The sequence below is a fragment of the Pangasianodon hypophthalmus genome, chromosome 8 (assembly GCF_027358585.1).
Source record: "Pangasianodon hypophthalmus isolate fPanHyp1 chromosome 8, fPanHyp1.pri, whole genome shotgun sequence".
NCBI lineage: Eukaryota > Metazoa > Chordata > Actinopteri > Siluriformes > Pangasiidae > Pangasianodon > Pangasianodon hypophthalmus.
The window spans coordinates 3,627,091-3,649,102 of NC_069717.1; the positions used below are offsets into that span (position 1 = coordinate 3,627,091).

A 22,012-nucleotide genomic window follows, 5' to 3' on the forward strand; every position below is an offset into this window, starting at 1 on the left:
CTAGATATTATAATTTGCGTGCAAGAAAACATGGTTTGTGCTCATTGTCATGACTGCAGCATCAAAACAAATCAAAACTAAAAAGGCGGAAAATTAAGTTATGGGTCAGAAATCCAGGGCACATGCCCAGCATGCTGCTTTATTTTATTTTAGTGTTTTTGCATTTCATTATGAACAGGAAACTTTGAGGAAAGGGACTGAATAGTGTGGATAAAACTTTAAAAAAAAGCGTTTTCAGGTTTGCCAGTGTGAACGCCGAAAACACAACACCAACCCGTGATTCCAGTAGCAGCAACAAAGATCGCAACATTTAAGCAAAAATTTTTCTCAATTGTATGCAAATGTATTTTTATTATTATTATTATTAATCTTGTTATTGCTGTTGTGTTCTTTTTTTTCTTTTTTCCTCCTCTTTTCTTTCTCCTATATGTCTCCTCCTGTTTTTTGTTAGATAGTTGTAAGACGTGGATGGGGAAGGGTGTGTACGGGGGTGTATACCAACTCACTACTACACAGAATTTAACACTCGATACTTACTTTATATGCAACTGAAGATGAAATTGACTTAAGTGTGATAAACCTCATAAAGAGGGGTGGGGCCAAAGGATGTTGGCCTGACAATAAAAGTAAATATATAAAGAAATGCAAATAAGGTTATGGTACCGTAAGGCAACAAATTGAAATAATTTGCCTGGATTGGTTCTTGGAATTTGCTAAATTCCAAGAATCAATCCAGGGTCTTCCACTTCTACAACTTTAGTTTCCAGGGTTTACGTGCCTTTGATTTGGTCCTGTCTCCGCCCCTGTCCTGTCATTGGTGTGTTTCCTGGCGGTGTGTTTCCTGGCGGTGTTCGGGTGTTGTAAGTGAAACTCTTGATTAGTCTGTTATATATCCTGTTTTGTTTTAGTTTTATTGCGAAGTCTTTGCCTCGTTAAGTTTTCTTGTACTTCCTGGTTTAGACCTTTGCTTGTTTTGCTGTTTTACGATTATGGGTTGTTTGTTTTTGCCTGTCTGTGTTCATGACAATGATTATTGGATTGCCCCAATTAATCAACACACCAACTACATTTGCCTCGTCTTCAAATCTCGTGTTACACACCATCTCATCTTTTCCTTGGTCCTTAATAAAATGGTCAATTACATTTTAAACAGTTATGTCTAAATTATACAGCAGACTGTGTACACTTTAGCAACAAGCCTGGAGCAACATCAACAGCTTGTTGCTTGCAGGTTGAGAAGAAGGAGGATATAGAGTGTAGTGCTTCAGTTCACAGCATCCTGGATGAAATTGAAATATAAAAACAAAAATGGTACAAAACTGAAAAAAGGAAAAAAAAAAGGGGCCGAGCCACCCGCGTTCCTGTTCCTTTACACACACTGTAGACTTCCCTCGTCTACAGCTAACAGGCAACTCAAAGCCCAGGGGAAAATGAAAGTCTTTGGCTTGAACACCCCACAAAACATCCACTTAAATAAGGTTTAAAGAAGACGTCTCCTTTTAAATGTTTATCAGTTGGTGTGACAGTGAGAACGGTAATTGTAGTTTTCACACTGATGTAGCTGATGTTTCACACTGATGTAGCTCCCGGGGTCTGGCAGGAGCTCAACTCGAAGGCTGCTTAGCGGTTTCTGCAGAAAACCACAGACTTTTAATGAAGCTGTCATCTTCAGGGAGGGTCATGTATCTCCAACCTGACGGTTAACTCTAAATTCCTCCACCCACACTCTGCCTGCGCTCCTCTTGTTTCTGTCTTGGGTGCGAGTGGCGTACGTGTCACGATTGTGCAGGACGCAGGGTGCGGCGATTATCAGGACAGACAGGACAGCGCTCCAGGACCCTGCACACGCTCTGATTACACCGGCGTGACGTTGCTGCTTCGCTCCCTATCTGATTTAGGGGAAGTCATCTGATTTAGCAGAATTAACTGCCTTCTACAAGGCCCCTTAGGCTACACTGAAAAGGTCTGGGGACTGAGGAGGAATTTTTTTTTTTTTTTTGAATTTTTTAGTCTGATTGTTCAGAAGGTGCTGATAAATTTTCTGCCAGACAAATCACAGGTTTATATTACTGCTCTCAAACCTTATCGTTTCCATAGTGACAGCTAACACAGGAACTCGTACGACATAAAAAGATTTTTAAAAAATCAATGTAATCATTGATATGGACACGTTTTCTGTAAGGAGTCTCCAGTTTCAGCGCTTTGTAATAGTCAGAGGTAAAGCTATTTTGTTTTGTTCATATTTTGTGGTTTCTCTGTAACATAACGTTGCAATTTTTTGTCTTTTTTTTTTTATTTTTAAGTGAAACTAAAACACAAGCGAGAACATGAATCTGTTTAACATTATGTGTAAATCTAAATGGATAAAAAGTATGATGTGTTGTTCTTTATTAAATAAAAATGTGTCATCCTTGGCAAATTGCTGTGGTATAAGAGGAATAAAATACGCCCTTATAAAAAAAAAAAAAAAAAAAAAATCTTCACGTTGGGAACAGTAACTCATGTCAGGCTGCATCTACCCACCTGTTGTTGATTAGTTTCCTATAACGGCATGATCACATTTATATCTTACCTAAATACATGGCCTATATTTATCAGACATCATCCTAAGGTTTTTCATGAAGTCCAGCATGTCTTCACTGCTAAACTTTTTTTTTTCCTTTGTTCATAGCGTGCAATGCGTTCTGAATGACTTCTGGAGCTACTATAATTCCATATTTCAGCATATATTATCATTTTAATACATTCTAGTGTGCACTAGACATGTGGAAATAATCACTACACAATACACCACGATACTGTTTTATTCAGGAGGCCGCATGAGACGTATGATTTTACTTCTGTAGCCACAACAATTTAAAAACGTCTCCTGGCATCAGCAAAATGTCTAAGACTTGCAATATTATTGTTATCACCTCAAGCCAAGGTGTAGCTGCGCCAAATGCCGCAAAAGGTCATACCGTAAACCGTGCTAGAAGGGCAGACATTAGCTGGAAAAGATTTAATAACAGCACACACCTGATGTGCAAACCGGAGACAAAAGGCTTTTTGATGAAATTCAGTGTGTGACAGGCGAGTGTTATTGCATCATAACATCTCAGAGCCAATCACATGCGACATGCAAATGATTACACTGGTGTGTGTGTGTTTGTGTGTGTGTGTGTGTGTGTGTGTGTGGCTCTGGTTTGATTTGCAGTCATTTTTTCTGTCTTCTAAATACATACTAGTCACGTTAGACAAAATGTCGGCCTTGAAAACTTTTTTTTTTTTTTTTTTTTTTTGCATTTGCATATCATTTCGATCAAGTTTCAATTTCATACTCCAAGATATTAAAGTAGGATGATGCAACACTGCTGCACCTCAACAATACAGTATCAGAGAGAGAGAGAGAGAGAGAGAGAGAGAGAGAGATAGATAGAGAGAGGGAGAGAGAGAGAGAGAGAGATGTTGAGTAAGCAGAGCAATCATAAGCATGACGTTGCACTCTTGTCCTTAAATGCCCTCTACTTTACTACCTCCCCACCGTTCACCATTTCCAAATCTGCTCTGCGAGATCCTTTCTCTCTCTCTCTCTCTCTCTCTCAGTTTTCCTCCTCCCTCTCTCAATCACTCGCTTATTGACTCCACTTCAATCCCTTGCTCAGTTTTTATGATATACTCTCCACTACAATGCAGCAATGTGGCAAACATTAACATTAACCTCAAGCCATCTGGACGGCTCGTTATGAAAGAGCAATATCTGCTTCCCTTCACTCGTTCGCTCTTTCCCTCGCAGTCATTTTTTTTTCTCCTTAAATTCCCTGCAGTCACATTAACGTTCGATGGCAGTTTCCTGACTTTGTTCCAAGGGAACACCACAACTGATGAAAAATTCAGCATTAAACAGAGCTACGATTTTGCTGCCAGATTTTTTTTTTTCCCCAAACATGAGCGCAGGGAACATAAACACAAAGTATTACACGTAATATTCTAGAAGTACTTCAGTATGTGGCACAGAAGCTAGCAAAGTGCACTTAGGTCACATGACCAACAGTCCAAGTTACTATTAACCCAAGCATTAGGATGCCCACTTTGTGCAAAGCAAATAGTGCAAGCCATCATGACCTTCGCCCTGCTTTACATGTTTTTTTTTTGGTTTTTTTTGCAAAGTAAGCCCTGAAAGGCCTGAGTGGAAATTTTCCGCCGGTGGTGCCGTATGTGTGTCCTCGCCGCGAGGCATGAGGCGTCTCAGTGGAGCCGATCCTGCAGAGCGCTTCGGCCCGCAGTGTGCTATTAATAACCCGGAAAACCCTGATCGATATTAGACAGGCAGACAGACAGAGGCGGCCAAGAAACCCAATCTCCCTGCCTCAGAGCAGCGTCTGGAGCGCTTCACTTCACCTGCCTGAGAAGCCTCACAACATACACACACACACACACACACACAGACGTACACACACATACAGTCTTACCATATTTGTTGGGTATTGTCTTGTGTATCTGCAGATTTTCCAAGTCTGTATTGAAGCAAAAATGAGACAAAGATTTGAAAGATGAAAGCCACTGAATTCTTAATAATGAAATGTAAACACCACTGATTTCATAGCAATGGAAAATATTTCTTATAGAAAGACCACACGATTTATTCGTTTTGAAATAGCCTTCTTGAAATTCAAAGGATTTTCAATTCAGTGCTCAGAAATTCAAGTTTTAAAATTTAAAACAAGGATCTATACTCAAACAGGTTTGTTCGCAAATTCAGATTCAAATTGAAATCTTTGTCTGTTTTTGCTTCGCGAGGTCAGAAACCCAGAGCTACCTCGGTAGCTGTTCATCCCATCCGAACGAGCCAGTCAATTCCATTACAAATTAAATTAGCAAAACTAATAAAAACTTCAAATAACTCGAAAAAAAGTTAGAAAAAAGTCCAACTCTCACAACCAATGAAAAAAAAAAAATGACAACTCGAATAATTCAAAACACTCCAGGGCAAAGAATGCTCAAGTCTCAAAACAAATGAAAACTCAAATAACTCCAAAAGCTCCAGGACAAACATTGCTTAAGCCCGATTCGAAAAACAAATGAAAACTCGAATAACTCAAATAGCGCTGAAGCCGGAGTCTCAAAAATAATAAAAACTCAAATATCTCAAAAAGCTCCAGCTCAAAATAGCGCTCAAGCCAGAGTCTCGAAAAGTATAAAAACTCAAATGACTGGAAAAGTTCCAGCAAGAATAGTACTCAAGTCTAACTCTCAAAAAGAACAAAAGCACAAATAACTCGAAAATGGCTTCAGCTCAAATAATACTCAATCCCGCGTCTCAAAAAGATTCAAAACTAAAATAATTATTTGTCTTTGTTGTTGTTGTTGTTGTTATAAGTCTGTTGCGCTTCCTCCGATTGTATTCTCAGCATTTTCATGGATGTATTAATTTGTATCTTTAGAAAATGTTCATTAATTTGTGATGTTAATACATTAATAGAGTCTCAACAGTACTCAAAAAAAACCAAAAAAAAAACAGCTGAATTAAAAAAAATAATAATAATAACATGCTTTACGATGAATAACTGAATAACAAGCTGGAATCTAAAGTCTGGTTTAAGGCCAAGTCCAGGTGTCTAGGAATACATCACTGACACAATGTCAGAATTGTCATAAACACACACACACACACACACACACGCAGTTACTGTGTGCAGGTCTGTGCTGTTGCTACAGTTGAGGTGGTTGTGAGGGAACGACACACCTGGCACAGACAGCAGTTTGTACTGACGCTCTCACATCGCACTGCGATAAACGTCAAAGTAAATAACATTAATCTGTCGCTTGCATTGCATCACAAATTAAACGAACGTTCAGGCTGATTGCCACGGCTAATATTATAACTGCAAGTCAAACTTCACCGCACTACTGGATCATTTATTCCTTTTTATATCCTTTAATTTAAAAGCACTTTCTTCCTCCACAGTGTGTACTAAAACAAGCTACAAGCTACTGATCACTACAATATGCGGCTCACACGCCTTTTCGTTCTGCCCCTGTGTGTGTGTGTGTGTGTGTGAGATATATTGCCCGATACTGAACCTGATTTGCTGAAGTGCTAAAATGACCATTAAGTGAAAATAGTCACTAATAATTGAATGTGGTAAAAAAAAAAAAAAAAGTTTTAAATAAGTCAATAACATAAAAAACACAGTGAAGTCTTAAAGAAAAGAAATTTTAAAGATTCCCAAATCAGCAGTTCACCCCACAGTGTGTGATTATTAGTTTAATAATAATTTAAAATAAAATAAAGATAAAGGTAGAACTTGCAGCAATGAGAGGGAACTGAGCGTGTTCTTGCGACATAAAAATTATTTCTGAATATATTCATATCCCAATGTTCCAAGTTTGACAGTTGTCTTAAAAATCTTGGATTTTTTTTTTGTCATTTAAAACTGGAAATAAACAGAAAGAACAAAGAAAAAAAATTCAGTATCTTGATATATCTTGAATATTTTGAAGATTCTACACTACTTTTAAGTCACTGTTTAAGCAAATTTGTGACACTAACCAACTGTTTTGTACAAAAAGTCCGATTTTCCTCAACTCTGTGCTCAAGCACGTGTTCAGACGACACTCCGATGGATTTGATCTAGTATCAGCTTTGGCGTTCACACCAGCTCGAGTCGAGACACTCGTCACAGCAAAAGAAGGACGCACCAAATACTACGAAATTCTAAAATTCAGGTAAATATTTTTAAGATAGAGATGGCACTGGTCCGATACCCAGTGTTGGTATCAGACAGGTACCAGCAAAAAAAACGTGGATCGGATATTGGAGAAAAAAAAAGAACAAATTCGATCCAATCCTGTAACAGATCTATCCTGAAATATCGGAGAATTGTTTGTAGTGCAACACATTCAATCATCTCATGTCGTCCAACGTAAGAGTTATTATTATTGGAAATCCTCCACAATAAAAGGACCAATTTTTCAGAAAGGATTTTTTTGTTTGAAAATGTTTACACATTAAGAGACTTGCCTGTGTTTTTCGTTAGAATTGATTTTATTGTATTTATACTTTATTATATTTATTTATATTTAAAAAATAAGCTATGAAAGTGTTTAACTGAATTAAAAAAGCTTTAGCTTTTAGCTATGTCATGTTTTAGCTGTGTATTTTTTCCTGTTTCGTATTTTTAAAATGAAATACATATATATATGTATATATAAACAAATAATATCAGATAGATAGTGATATCGGCTGATACCGAAGGTTTCAGTGTGAGTATCGGTGTGAGGAAAGAAAACGTGTTATTGTGCCATCTCCGTTTTCTAAGATACAACTTTTTACTTCGGATATTGCTGATAATATAATCTGTAATGAAATATTTTCAGAAAAAAGCAAAATAAAAGCATTTCCAGTGTTCCCAGACTTTTTTGGTTCACATTTGGTTCACAAGTTTGACACGATAGTTAGATCTTCAAAAATACGTATTTAAAGATTTTCGCTCTGGACGATGATGATGATGATGATGATGATGATGATGGGTTGGAGCAGTCGATGGTGTGTTCACTGACAGCGCACGTTCAGGGCTGATGTGAAACTCCTATGTTATACTAGTCAAATGTTTGGACACAGTATATTAAATATTTTCTTATAAACATTGTAATAAAGGTTTAGGGTTGAAATTTCCAATACAAATGTAAATAGTGTTATTTATGAATTTATTTCTTCATCAAAATGCACTTAAGTGGTTTTTGCTTAGAAGCATGTAGTTTTCACGAAAAGATTTATTTTCTCTAAACGAGTCTCTAAACCGGAAAACCTGGAGGAAACCCGTACGGACACGAGGAGAACACGTGAGACGTTACCTCGAGATAAGAACCATGGAACTGTGAGTCACTGCATAATTCCATATGTGTTCTTATTCATATTCATGGTGTTAATGTCAACCATATTATTCTCACATAGTAGGAAATGGGAAAAAGAATTATGACACTATGACTGATTGTGTATGTGGAGCTCGTTAACTCTCCACATCATGTTCACATGAAGAGGACAGCGCTAGAGGGAAGGATCGGCTGGTGTTTTATTCTCCGACACACAAGCACCAATCCAAAGCTTGGCCAATCCAAAGGGTTAAAAATCACAGAGGGGGGATTTAGAAACAGCTGACCCTGACCTGCTACTGCTGCGTAGGCGGGAATATTCTCCAAACTGGTGAGCGTAGCTATATAAAAGGTAAAAAAAAAAAAAAAAAAAGTAAGCTTTCTGAAAAGTCTGGTAGATGCAGCAGGTCAGAGATACAGCGATAAAGAGAGAGGGAAAAAATACAGCTGGGGGGATTTTAGATCCAAACGTGGCCAAAAAAAACACCCAATGCTAATCCTGTTCTATTTTCCAAACAGGAGCTCTGGCTGTTTTTCACACAAATTTTTCTTTTGCGAAAAATCTTGGAACGTTTAGGAAACAAACACCAATCCATCCGTCTCTCCAACGTCGTGATCTTCATGCAAACGCAACACGGAGAGTTAACAAGTTTCACATCTGGGCGTTTTGAATGAATCCAGAGCGCAGGCTGTCAGTGAACGCACCACTCATGTGAACTCCGAACCTTGTCATTACGTCCTGGCACTTTCCTTTTCACGTCTCCTAACACTTCACCCGCAGTCAGAGGGAAAGTTTTGTAATTCTAAAAGGACAAAAACTGCTCCGAGCGGCTCTGTTCCCAGCGCGAGGATAAGGCAGGGTCTGTCTTTCGAGATGTGTGGTTTTTTGGGTTTTTTTTTTTTCTTCTCAGATCAGAAATCTCGAGAATAGGTTTCTGGGGAGCTGATGAGGGCGGAGGGGTCACGCAAGGTCGCAGCTGTGTAACTCAAACCCGTCACACAGCTGGTGCCAGCAGTTTCGCTCACTGTCTAATCCCACCACCCAACCACCCAACCACCCACCCACCAGCGTGCACTGCCAAATCGACACATTGCTCAAATATTCGGTATTTTTCACCAGGGTTGGGTGGGAGAGAGAGAAGAGAGAGAGAGAGAGAGAGACGCATAGCTGTATTTTCCTCTCAATTACAGTAAAAGAGCAAGAGAAAGTCAAAAACATTGATGGGACTGTGGTCTTGGATGAATGTGTGAACTTCACTACTCCGTTTTGGCTCGATATAAAATAATAACACCCTTTCTCTCCTTAATCACGTACTTTTCTTGCGCTAACGTTAGCCATGCTACAATTAAGGGACTCGAGTTTCAAGAGCTGCGTGAAATGAAAAATTGTCTTTAGTGCCAAAATGTATTTTATTGCACATAATGCACGTTCTTAAATGTCACCACTCTTTCCAACATCAAAAACCAATGTTTTTTTTTTTTTTTTTTTGCGTATCCCACCCAGAAGCAATTGAACACATGAACACAGTGAAGTGCTCTTTGATCTGTTCCCACTTTATTAAAGCACGGCTTGTCGAGCACCTCATCACCTTCCTAATTCATCTCTCTCATGTGCACCGAAGAACACCACTTTGTACTTTTTATCCCTTTATAGTCACATTTACTGTTGGGGAAGGTTTATGAAACAAGTTTGTTCTTGTTACATGTACACACACGTTCATAATGTGAAGCTACGTTAGCCACCTATTTTTAGACATTTTTTTTTTCATGATTTAGCAGATAATTATATAAAAATAAATAATTATTCTTCTCTAGATATAAATTCTTAAAATGAACTAAATGATCTGCGAATAGAACGAGACTATCAGTAAAAATGTCGAGTAATTGGGTTAATAATCTTACAATAGAAAATAACAGATAAAATGTGATAATATTTTTGCATTGTATAATACACATAGATTTTACAGGTTTCTTTATGTCTTAGGCAACTACACTTTCTTTTTCTTTCCTCTTTGGTCTCTCTCTCTCTCCCTCTCTCTCTCTCTCTCTCTCTCTCTCTGTCCAGCAGTTGGTGGTGAGCTGTGGTGTGAAGTGATAGTGCCAGCTCCCCGTGGCTCTGCTGGCACACTGATGTTCAGTCAGAGCTCCAGAAAGGCTTTACGCTCACTCCATCTCCACCACCACACACACTCCGTAGCCATACATCACACTACTGACACGAACAAGGGATTGGAGCTGGCTTTCGGTTTGAAATTTTAAAAAAAAACAAAAAACGACTGGGGTTCAGTTATAACGTCCGCACGGTCGAACACACGACAAGCAAGTGTTATTGCGTCTAATACCACAGCGCTGTTTAATTCTGGATTCTGATTGGCCAGAAGGTGTTGATTCATTTTCAACAGCAGCAAACGTGACAGGAGTCCCAGTATAAAGCAAATCACAGCTTTATATTAATGCGCTCATTTAAATACGTTATCGTTTCTATAGTAACAGCTCATTCACAGGAACGTAATCTCAGACTAATATTAAAGAAATAATAAAAGTGTTATTTAAAAATAGAATCATCTTATAACAACATATGCTGATGTTTTCTGAGAGGAGACGTTTATTTAACATTTATGGAAGGAGTCTCCAGTGCCAGTGCTTTATAACACTCATGAGAAACTCCTCAGGACAGAGAGGACTTTACGTTTTCTGGTTTCTTAGTAACATAACACATGGTGTGTTTTTTTTTTTTGTCTTCATCAACAACAAGAGAGAAAAAAAGAGGTTGGTGAGGGAAGGACTCTTTATAGCTGCCATGACGTGTTTCGCAGGAGTTCCACAACAACTGGTGTGATTTAAAGTTGTTTATAAAAAATCTTGCTTGTCCTGATCCTCCTTGATTTGGCGCTGAATGTTGTGTTGTCCGTATTACGATTATGTTTTGGAAAGACATCAAAATCTTTCGCTGTGGTTACAATACAGACGTCATGCTGATGATAACAAAGACGTGTTTTTCACCACTTCTAAATGCCTTTGTGCTCACTAAGTAGACATTATGTCAAGAAATGTACAAACTAATAGACTTGGAAAAAAAAAAGTTTCGAGTGAGTTTAACCCTATGCACATACTAATGAAGTGGTGTCTCTCAGCTGTGTACAGCAATCTGTCATGAGATGAATCCATAATTCGTTTCTGATCATCATACAGAGCCATGGTTTGATTAAAGATATACTTTTAAACACACTTTTTTTTGTAATATTTGGTGTCCTTTCTCCTCTATTCTTTGCGGTTCTACAGGTTGAGACAAAACATTCACGAGAAGCAGCATCCAGTAGATCAGGACCAGGGATGCGTCTTGGATTTCTTCCTCTTTCTTTCTTGTGAATAGTTTTGGGGGAAAAAAATCAACAGCTAAGTGAATAAATATAAAAAGTCTATCAGTTCCTGCATGAATGAGCTCTCTCATTATTATCCTCCGACTCTGTTCTGTTACGCAAATACATCTCTCCCTCTCTCTCTCTCTCTTTTTCTCTCTCACTTGCTTTTACTTTGCCTCCACGTTTTTCTGCGGTTAATATCTCACCGAGGTGGCATTAATTCCGGCGAATCTCCCTAAATGCCCCTTTCAGCACTTAAACACACACTTTATGCTCCAAAGTTCAATTTGTGCCTCAGATTTACGGTGTGGTGTCGTGTTTTACTGCAATTAACATGCCAGTGGATCTCATAAGACACACCTGCGGTCTGTTCGCAAACTTTCAGCGCTGTCTCTCAGAGCTCTCGTCACAGTAATTTGCAGTCGTCTGGATTCACATTATCGGGCGGGAAAACAACGCGTGCATTCACGGCTGCCGTGCGGAGCCTCTCCCTCCGGCCATAAACATAACCGTGATTAAAGATGACAAAAAGGCGCTCTGCTTCTCAAAGGATGAAGCGTGAGGATTGCTAAAAATGAAGCAGCCATAATTATTCTTTGAAATCAGCCGTTGCTTTCTCCTTCTCTCTCTCTCTCTCTTTCTCTCTCTCTCTCAGCAGCTGTAGCTGTGAGCGCTCAATCAGGGCTAATTAGGAGAGGGTCAGAGTGTTGAGAAGAGGAGAAAAAGGAAGAGAGTGAGAGAGATGAGCAAACCTAAATAACTGTGTAATTGCCCATTCTTTCACTCTTTTTTTTCTATCCTCTGAATGGGATGAAGAGAAGAATGCACCGGCTGGGTCTCCTCCTCTCTTTATCTCCTCTTCTGTTTTCGTTCCTCCCCCCCGCAGTTGGATGGACGGGCAGCGTGCCAGGCATGCCATCAGAGCCAGCGGCGTCTTTGTCTCAGTGCCACTCGTGGTGCCAGCTGCTAGCCCTGGCACACATCCATGTGACCAATGAGCAGCTGGCACTGGGCTGAGAGAGGGGCAGGAGGGAGGGCAGGCGAGAACAGAGGGAGGGAAGGAAAATCTGGCGAGGGGCCCATACAAAAGACTTACAGCTGAGTGCAAAAGTCTGCACACCCTCAGGGTAAAAGCATAAGCATCAGTACCCCCCTCCCCTCCCCCCAACCCCGCCCCCAAACTTTTCCACATTTCGTAATGTTGCTACCTGGAACTGAAATGGACTTAAGTCATGAATCTACAAACAAACAAAAAAAAAAAACAGTCCATAATATCGAAGCGTGGGGAAAAGTCGATACAGTTTGCAAAATTATTAACAAATACAAACACTAGAAGTTGTGATTGTGTAAGTATTAACCCCGTAATTTAGTTCTGGTGCAACCAGAAGTGATATAATTAGATGAATGGAGTCGACCTGTGTGCAATTAAAGGATCATGTGATCTCAGTATAAATACACCTGTTCCTGGAAGAACCTAGCTTTTATTACAGAACATACCAAAACAAACAGCATCATGAAGAACAAAGATCTATCCAAATACGTACGGGAAACTCCCTTTGACCATCTAGAATACTGATCATTTTAGTCATGAATTAACTATTTTGTGTAAATTCATGACATATAATCCCAGCTACGTCCATTTCATTTCCAGGTTGTAACAGTACAAAATGTGGAAAAGTTCAAAGGGGGTGAATACTTATGAAAGCCACTGTAGACTTAATCAGTGTGCCAGAATTCATAGATGTTCATTTATTTATGAACATCAGAAGGAAGAAAGATGGTCAAGGTATGCGTGTCAGGATATTAACATAAAATATTATAAATATAAATCAGTTCAAACCTTTTTTAATGTGATATGAATAGCCTGTAATAACTTGTATGCCTGCTTAATGCCAAATTTTTGACTTTTGTTTCCCTTCAAACTATTTTCATGATGATTTGTGATATGTTGGATTGTTGTCGTGTTGTACGATATAGCTACACTTCATAAGACACTGACATTTTTGTAAAGACATTGTAAATTGTAAGTGTATTTTTCTTTTTTTTCCACCCCAAATACATGGGGGATGCAAACTTTTGCACTGTAATTAAGTTGTAAAAACAGGGTTGCTAGGCAACTAAGAAATGCCATATGGAAGCTGAATGAGCTAGCTAATGAGTGAGGTTAATGATCTAGCCAATTAAAGTCTTTTATATAGACGATGTAAAGGTGACCATGGAGATGAGATTAAACTATCAGGAATATCAACTTTTACCTCAGATGTGTTGGTAAATTTCTAGGAAAAGGTCTCAGTATGGCTACAATTATCCTGCACCTAGCGTTGACCATTAGCTTAATTTCGACCATGCTAAGAAGCATTAATCTTGTGTCACGCAAGTGAGGCTTGAGCATTAGTAGGTCACATGGTTTCAGTGGGAAATGTCAGTAAAGAGCTAACAGCGCTTCCTGGAGTGTCTTTATCCTGAGGAAAAAGTGCAAACCCTCTTTTCCTACAGGATATAACACAATCTTTACCAACAGGTCAATTCAGATGGAGTTTTTCTACTGGTAATGTTATAGAGAGTAAAATGCAGCGTAACCTTTCCGGATGCCTGTATGCGCAGTCTGTAAAAATTACAGACAGATTCAGAGATACATGACAGATTCAGAGATACATCTCATGGGGTAAAACTAATCCATTCTGAATAGTGTTTTATACCTTCCCACATTGCAAATGATTTAAAATCACAATAAAAGTAACGGTCAATGAAAGTAAGAGGACACACACAGGGGTAGGGGATGGGCAATAAGCCCCTGCGTGCCCCTGCGTGCCCCTACGTGCCAGGTCGTGGCACCTCTTGGCTTACAGTGTGTGTCTGGAGCTCCGAGGAAGAAACGAACAAACATACTTCTCGCCGGCTAAGAGAGATAAATGAGTGACAGGTGGGAGGCGGAGCCACAGTGGTCATGCTCAACCCCCTTGCCGTTTTGTTTGACCAGAAGGCAGCTGGTTTAATGCCAGTCGTTCCGCCATCACATTCCAGTCCATTCATTAGCACTCTGTGCCAACCTCATGCTCTGTTAGCGTGAATGGCCATTCTGCTCAGCCAAACAGCTTTCATTTACAGCATTTACGGCTTTCCAGCAAACGTCCTTTTTTAGGTCATGTCCAACCATCGCACCATGTTTTCGTAGCCACACACGATGTATGATTTGATATTTAATGAAGAAATGGATCTCAATGAGGCTTTGCAATGCAAATACGATACACACACACACACATACACACACACATACGCGCGATGGCGCGAGCAGCAGATTTTCAGCAAGCTGACGCCAACACCATGACAATATTTTTCTTCGTTTTACTGGCATTGTTATGTTTGACTCGAGCTCTATGTTTTTACTGCCTAGTTTAAAATCAATATTGACAATGTATCGCCTGGTAGCAATGAAAAATAAGCCGGGATGAAAAAAAATAAAGAGGTGGAAAAAATGAATAAAACAACACAGAATCTGTACTTCAGTTAGACCGCAGTCTCTCCTGCAAAGACTCAGAGAACGGAAGAAGAAAGTAAAGACAGAGCCTTGAAAAAAAAAAAAAAAATTGAAGCAAGCCGAGCAGACAGGATGCTGAGAGTTGGCTTGGCATGGGTGAAAAGCACACATAAGGATGGAAGTTAACAGAGGAAAGAATCACAAACAGAACAGAGGGCAGTGAAAATCGGATCAAAGTCTTCCAAGCCACCTTGGTTTTTTTTTTTCTCCCGGCAGCCATGCCCGCCGCCTGAACCCGAGCCTGCTGTAGCCAGGCTGTTAGCGCTCTGCCGCCAGGTTACACCGAGCCAACAGAACAGAACAGGAAGTGACCAGAGGGGAAGAGCTGTAAATCACTCTCATATTAGACCAAGGAAAGATGTGAAACAGCGCAACGGGTCATTTAAGTACTGCCACAGAGATCAGAGCTCGCAAACGCCCTAATTACTACCGAATTACTCCTATTTGGATTCTATCTGTAATCCTTCAGAGCTGATGAATTTTCAATTCTGATTGGTCAGAAGGTGTTGATTAATTTTCTAAAACAGTACCTCCGACTGCAAGGCAAATCACTGGTTTATATTAACACGCTCATTCCAATACTTTTCCATAGTAACAGCTAATTCACAGAGATAATGAATTTATAAATGGATTAAACACGTTATTTAACAAAGAAACGTTTATGTAACATTTACGGAAGAAGTCTCCAGTGTCAGCACTAAGTAACAATCAGTAAACTTTCACCAAGTCTTCAGGACAGAGGGCCTTCTGGTGTCTTAGTAACATGACACGCTCATTATTTACTTATTTATTTACTTGAAAAACTGTTATAACGTAAGTGATAACAGGAACTAACTTGTTCAGAGCATTTAAATGGAGCTCGTCGAGTAAATTTATCGTTTCAAATTGGGAAGATCTGAACACACTCAAGAGGTTGCTAGGCAACAGAAAAACTTCAATGCCAATTATAAGCTAGCGATTCACTGAAGCTAATGATTTAGCTAGTTAAAGTCCAAGTTATATAAAGGATGTAAAGGTGGACTGACAGTGGAGATGAGACGAAAACATAGGGAATACCAACATTTACCACAGATATGTTGGAAAAATACTGAGGAAAAAAAAAATGTACAGCTAGAACTATACTGTTATTACACCTAGCATTGGCTACTAGCTTAACTGCCATGGGTTCTACCATACTCAGAAGCATTAATATTGTTTCACAGCTCAAGAACTGACAGTCACCCATAAATGTCATAGTAGTAAATATGACGAGAGTAGAGCATTCATATGAAATATTCATACAGACCCACTGAACACATGACCTTATTTGTGGTGTGTGTGATATTAAGATTTGTTAACATGCTGATTGTGTGTGTGGAAACGAAAGTGTTAAACTGGTGCAGGAACACACAGCCCCCGCAGAGTTTCTTAAATTTATTCAAGAGACATTTGGACTTCTTCAAACTCTCAGTCAGCATGTTTTTGCGGGCCAATATAAATCCATGTAACTCGAGTGGGCCGACCACTGGAGATTAGAATCAACTCCTACATGAATAATGGCTGATCACAAATCTGTTCGCAACAAATAAATCAGAGATGCTGAGAAACATCAAAAAAAAAGGTCATCTTACTGCAACCTTCTGAATAAGCCTGATCGCTAAAACAAAACCAGCTCTTTCCAAAAAAAAAGTCCTCCGCACGTTTCGGAGATTCTGTCCCATGCCTCCATGCCAAGCTGGCTCAGCTCCGAGCTTTTTGAGAAAGCAAAATACTAAACTCATTATTTGCTTTAAACACATGACATGTGGATTAAAAATGACATTGAGATTTTTTTTAAGCCTTTCCAGCAACAACAAAAGAAAAACCAACTCAGTCATATGCACATAATACGGCACGTAGAAGTCCTGAGCGGCTGTCAGATACGGTTAGCCTAGCAGACGACTCTCTGATGTTACTGATGCTATGATATGATGTGTATGGCATCCAGATCAACTCAGAAACGCTGAGATGATGGGTGGAAGTAGTGGTCACTTTTGATTCAAATCATTATGGCAGCCCTGCATTTTAAACTACAACCTTTAGGCTAGAATTCGGTGCTGTGCTTCTGCATTGACATCCGGGTTGCCAGGTTGTCAGAAAAATGTCCAGCATCTCAAAAAAAATCACTATCCCCATGTTTGAGATCATTAAAATGTTTTGTCCTATTAAACGCCAGTGTAAACTGAGCTTGCGACGTCCCGTTGTGTGGCAATAATGAAAATACAGCATCAGCCAATAAATTAGCGTAAGACGTTTTTTAATTAATCACTTCTATTTGCATGCTATATTCTCATATTACATTTAAAAAAAAAAAAAACGCAACTAGGGGTATGAGCAGGGGTAGTGACAATATCTTTAAGTGCCCATGATAATTATGTGCATTGTGTAATCAATTATTGGCGCATGCTTACGTCTAAGGGAGCGTTAGTGCTGAGTCAGTGCACTGAGAGCAATAAGAAAGTGTTTAATAATGAGTGCACACTGCAGACTGACAGCTCGCTGTAACTACCAGTGATGGAAAAATATGAACATAAAAAAAAGTCCAGTGCAGTGCAGCTCAGTCATGCTGACACTACAAACTGATTCATCACCAGAGAAAGACGACTGACTGGAAGAGCGCTGTGCGAGCACTTGCGCCATGATCAGAAGCGACGATGATGACGATAAAGGGGAGGAGGATGAAGAAGACCACATCTGCGTGGGCTGTCATGTTTACGCGTCTTAATGCTGTGGGCGAGGTGTGATTCAGCGAAGATGCAGCCTTTGATCAGACAGAGGTCAGACAAACAAACCTGCAAACGCTGCTGAGAATACAGCAACCACAGCAGAAGAAATGATCTGTCCTTTAGTTCATGTCAGCGGTCACAGGAAGTGAGAAGGAAGGATGAGTAGTATGAAAAGGTCAAGAAAGGACAGAGATGTGTAGTGTTTAGTAAATAAAGAATAAACCACTTCGAGGAGTGCTGTTACAGGAAAATAATCAAAGATATGGGGCCTTGTGATACTGCATGTTCCTGTTACCACGCCAAAGTTGATTATTTTCCTACAACAGCACATCCTGAAGTGCTTTATTCCTTTTATATCACAGCAATTTAGCAACAACTACATTTTTAATTAATTAAGCCCGAGACATCACACTTTTTTATCTGTTTATAGTTACCTTTAAGGCTGTGGAGTCTATACTGCCTTTGAATTTCTGTTGTCTTGAGAGAGAGAGAGAGAGAGAGACAGAGAGAGAGAGAGAGAGAGACCCAGACTTACAGATGATGAGAAACATACCAAAGTAGAATAGATATTATATTATATTATAATAATATTATTATTATCAAAGACACCTCAGTATATAATTGGTTGACTTTATGTTTGTACAATTGGCTCATACATTGATATTTGTGTTGTCACGTTTTAATTTTTTTTTTACCCAAAAATTCATACACACGGTGCTTGGAGTCTTAATTTAAAACCCTGCCAGAGTTTTAGTGTCTTGTTTTGAGATAACTGCTTATTTTATTTAACCCTTTCTTGCAGAACACTGGTATGAACGGAAATCGACTTATCAGACATTTTCAAACGATATAAACAAACGAATTAGTTTATGGGCGCAAGTTTGATATAAGATTAGTCAGGACACTGTTGGGTTTCTGTGTGTAGAGTATCGTAACTCTGTGTTTAGCTGATGATGAGCAGGGTGATGGAAAAGGGGAGGGGTGTGAGCCCTCTGCTGGGCAAACGATTCACATCTCTCCACAATAACATTGGTACGGAGGCAAAAAAACGGACAGCACAACTTAAGCTACTGTAGAGTGTGACATCACAAATAAATTCAAAGCTGAACACAGGCACCATAAAACAGGCCTCTGGTAAAAAAGAGTTAAGCTTGATATTCTATATACTTTTTATTAAGTAAAGTGTGATGTATTTTTTTTTTTGAAATCTTTAAGCATGCACACAAACATGCATTCCAATCGAATCATAAATCAATTAAAATTGGGGAAAATAGGGAATTATCATACATAATACTTCCTAATTGTTTTATTTTAATTGGTTTTATATATATATATATATATATATATATATATATATATATATATATATATATATATATATATATATATATATATATATACACACACACACTGTATATAAGATTTAATGAAATAATGAAATACTTTTTTAGACTGGTCTATAAGAGCTGCTTTATTTGTGTAAATTTAAATCAAAAAATTAAAAAAAAAAGTAACTCTTTGAACAAAATGTTTAAAAGCTACAATAAGCAAAACTAATGCCGTGATTTGTGCAGAGCGGCGCTTTAAGAAAAGAGCACTATTTTAAAATTCCAGTACAGGCTACAAATGTATTAAGCATTTTGACCAAGTTAATCAGATATGAAGTACTGAATTACATGCAAACAGCAGATATAAAGAAGCAACGCCAAATCAGCATATTGAAGCCAGACATCGTAATAATAATCTGCTGAGGCGGCACATTTTCTGCCAGGCAGCTCAGAAATAAGTGGATATGAGAAGACTGATTCAGGTCATGCAATGCGACGCATCCAGCGGACAGAACGTCAAAACCGTCTGACTCATCGATGGATTACCAACAAGGCTCAAAGTGGGAAAATTTTAAGACGACAGTGTGCTGTGCAGGTTGTATTTTTCGTAGTATCAGGCCACATAAAAGGACGGTAAATTCATAAAGAAACCCGCCATTTCCCAACTGCAGGTGTTTGCGTCAAAGAACAGTAAAAACGAGCCTTTCTAAAGGTTCATGCCGTGTGGAAGAGTTTCAGTTATTGCACATGAACGGGTTTAATCACGCTGCGAGGTCAAGGCTTAAAGGAAAGCGAAAGAGTGACACTTCCTGTTTGGGGAAGAGCCTTCCGTTGTCGTCATTTCAGGCATCGAGTTTAGTCAAGAAGGAAACCGATACCAATTTAATTTCCCATTTGTGGTGAAAAAAAAGTGACTTAACACACAGTAAAAGATACCCAAATGTAGAGGGGATTTTGGTCCACGTTGCAAAAGCCTCTGTAATAGAGATGTGACGCACTGAATCTCTATCTGTTTATTGCTTTTGTATCTGCATTTAAACTTCACATGCGTGGCTCTGACAGTTCCTCAACCTCAGCTACATCACTCAAATCCATAATTGGTCCATAATTAAATAGAGATTGTTTATTAATCCTGCACATGCAGTTGTTATTGTGGTTTGCACCTGTCTGTGATACTTTCAAACAAATTTAGTTAGCTCTATTTCCCAAAATATAAACAAACCGGTAGCTGAATTTAAACCACTGTTGCACTGACCAGGCAGTTACTAAGGATGAATGAATGACCGCTCAGTGCAGCACGTTCACATTAACTCATGCCCACAAGCTTCATATCTACTAGTACTATTTTTTTGTGGAACAACTACTTTTTTGTTGTACCAATTAACATCTCTAGTCTTTACCAGATGCTCTGTGAACCTTTCTGGCAAGCGTCCTATTTGTCTCGTAGTCAGCCAGTGCTTCGAGACTTGTATTTGCATACTGAAGTATGACTGGATCTTATATTTTATAACACTTGTCACATATTCAACCCTAAAAAACCTGCATTCTGCAGAATCCCAGTGCTGATAAACACTTCTCGTCTCAACCAGATGCACCTTTCTGGCAAGCTTCCTATTCGTATCTGTATTTGCATTAGTATCTGTAGTAAAGGTCAGAGGAGAAGTCAGCAAGTCGTTTTTATACTTATTCTGAGTTTGATTAATTTAATCAGACAGCAGAACAGTGCACACAGTGGATGACATCTGCTTTACAAACACAGCAGTGTTCCTCATTTACTTTAACAGCCAGATGGGTTTATAAAGCCGGCACTTGTATAAATTGCACCTGGGTTTTCGGCTTGTTTTGTGGCCCTTGGTTTGTCGGTCCGTTTACTTTGTGGATCAGCAAAGCTAATCGTTCAGGCAGTGCCGTGTATGTACGTGTACCCAGTGTGAAGCTGAATATCCAAGTAGCTGTTTGCATTAAAGGAAGAGTTCAGCCAAAACTAAAATACATTTCAGTTTGAACTTCCTCCTTATGAGCTTGTCTGAAGTTTGCTATTAGTTTTGTACTGGAGCTATGAGGCTTATGTAGCTTATGGCTACCAGGTTAGCATGATTACTCATCACAAACTCACATCAAGATACATTGTAGTTTGCGCAGTAAAACTATTTGTATATAAGGTTCCATAAAATTGTCCACAATCAGAACGTTTTATTTACAGATCAGGTAAAAATGAGGCTATATTGATTGCTGAGGGAAAAAAAGTGATTCCAATTCGAGATTAAAACTCGATTAGCCAAACATATTGCAATATCAGATCACGCTAGTCAATGTCACACTGTTAAAGTCACCCAGAAATTGTTAGGAGACTAGTATTATTTAATAATAATAATAATAATAATAATAATAACTTAATGTTTTATCTGGACAGGATGAAACGTGCAGACTCAAAGGTGTCTTGTCTTTCACCCAACAAACATTAGCTAAACTCTTGTAAATGTTTCTTTAAAATTTGCTTTAAAGTTTGTTTTGGGGAACTTAGATGCTTAGCTAGCATGCTTTTAACAGTGGCATGCAGCTGTTCAAGCTGTAAGGCACACACACACCCACACATATCCACCCACACACACACACACACACACACACACACACACACACAAAACACCATTATGAAGAGATGGATATGTCTATCTGCACTGCGACAGATGTCAGAGTATTTCTTTTGTGACCTAGGAACTCTCTCTCGCTCAATCTCTCCCTTGCTCTCACACAGACACACACAAGCACACATAAAATGAACAGTATTCAGAACCACTTCAGTCTCCAAGATCATTAGTAACCCAAGACTCGTAGAGTGTGTGACAATCCCCAGGATCTCAAAAAACACTCTGACGATTTACAGAATTGTGTCACTGTTTACTATGGCTCCACATAAAAGGATTAAAAAAAAAACATATGTAATTGTTAATATGTGGTGAAGTTTATGTAACATTTTCAGAAGGAGTCTCTAGTGTCAGAGCTTTGGAGCAGTCAGAGTTAGGTGACTAAAATTAGATTGTAAGATTTTAAACAGTAAAATGTGAATTTATGGCCTTTAAATAAGTAAATATTTTGAAAATTCCAATACGATTTCTTGTAACAGCTCTAAAAGTGTGAGGCAGCAGACGGAGACAGATCAGGATTAGCGAGAGTAATAGAACAGTG

At 38.9% G+C, this 22,012-nt stretch overlaps 1 protein-coding gene across 6 annotated transcripts in view; it reads right to left on the reverse strand.

The window, feature by feature from the left end:
- nfic (nuclear factor I/C) overlaps positions 1-22,012 on the reverse strand; it is a 127,812-nt gene that overhangs the window by 51,257 nt on the left and 54,543 nt on the right. For 4 of the 6 annotated variants that reach the window (XM_053236210.1, XM_053236209.1, XM_026928080.3 and 1 more), the window contains exon 3: positions 4,452-4,496. The exons of the other annotated variants lie outside the window; for them this stretch is intronic. In XM_053236210.1, the coding sequence (XP_053092185.1) occupies positions 4,452-4,496 (45 nt within the window). The remainder of the gene's footprint in view (positions 1-4,451; positions 4,497-22,012) is intronic. 6 annotated transcript variants of the gene reach the window in all.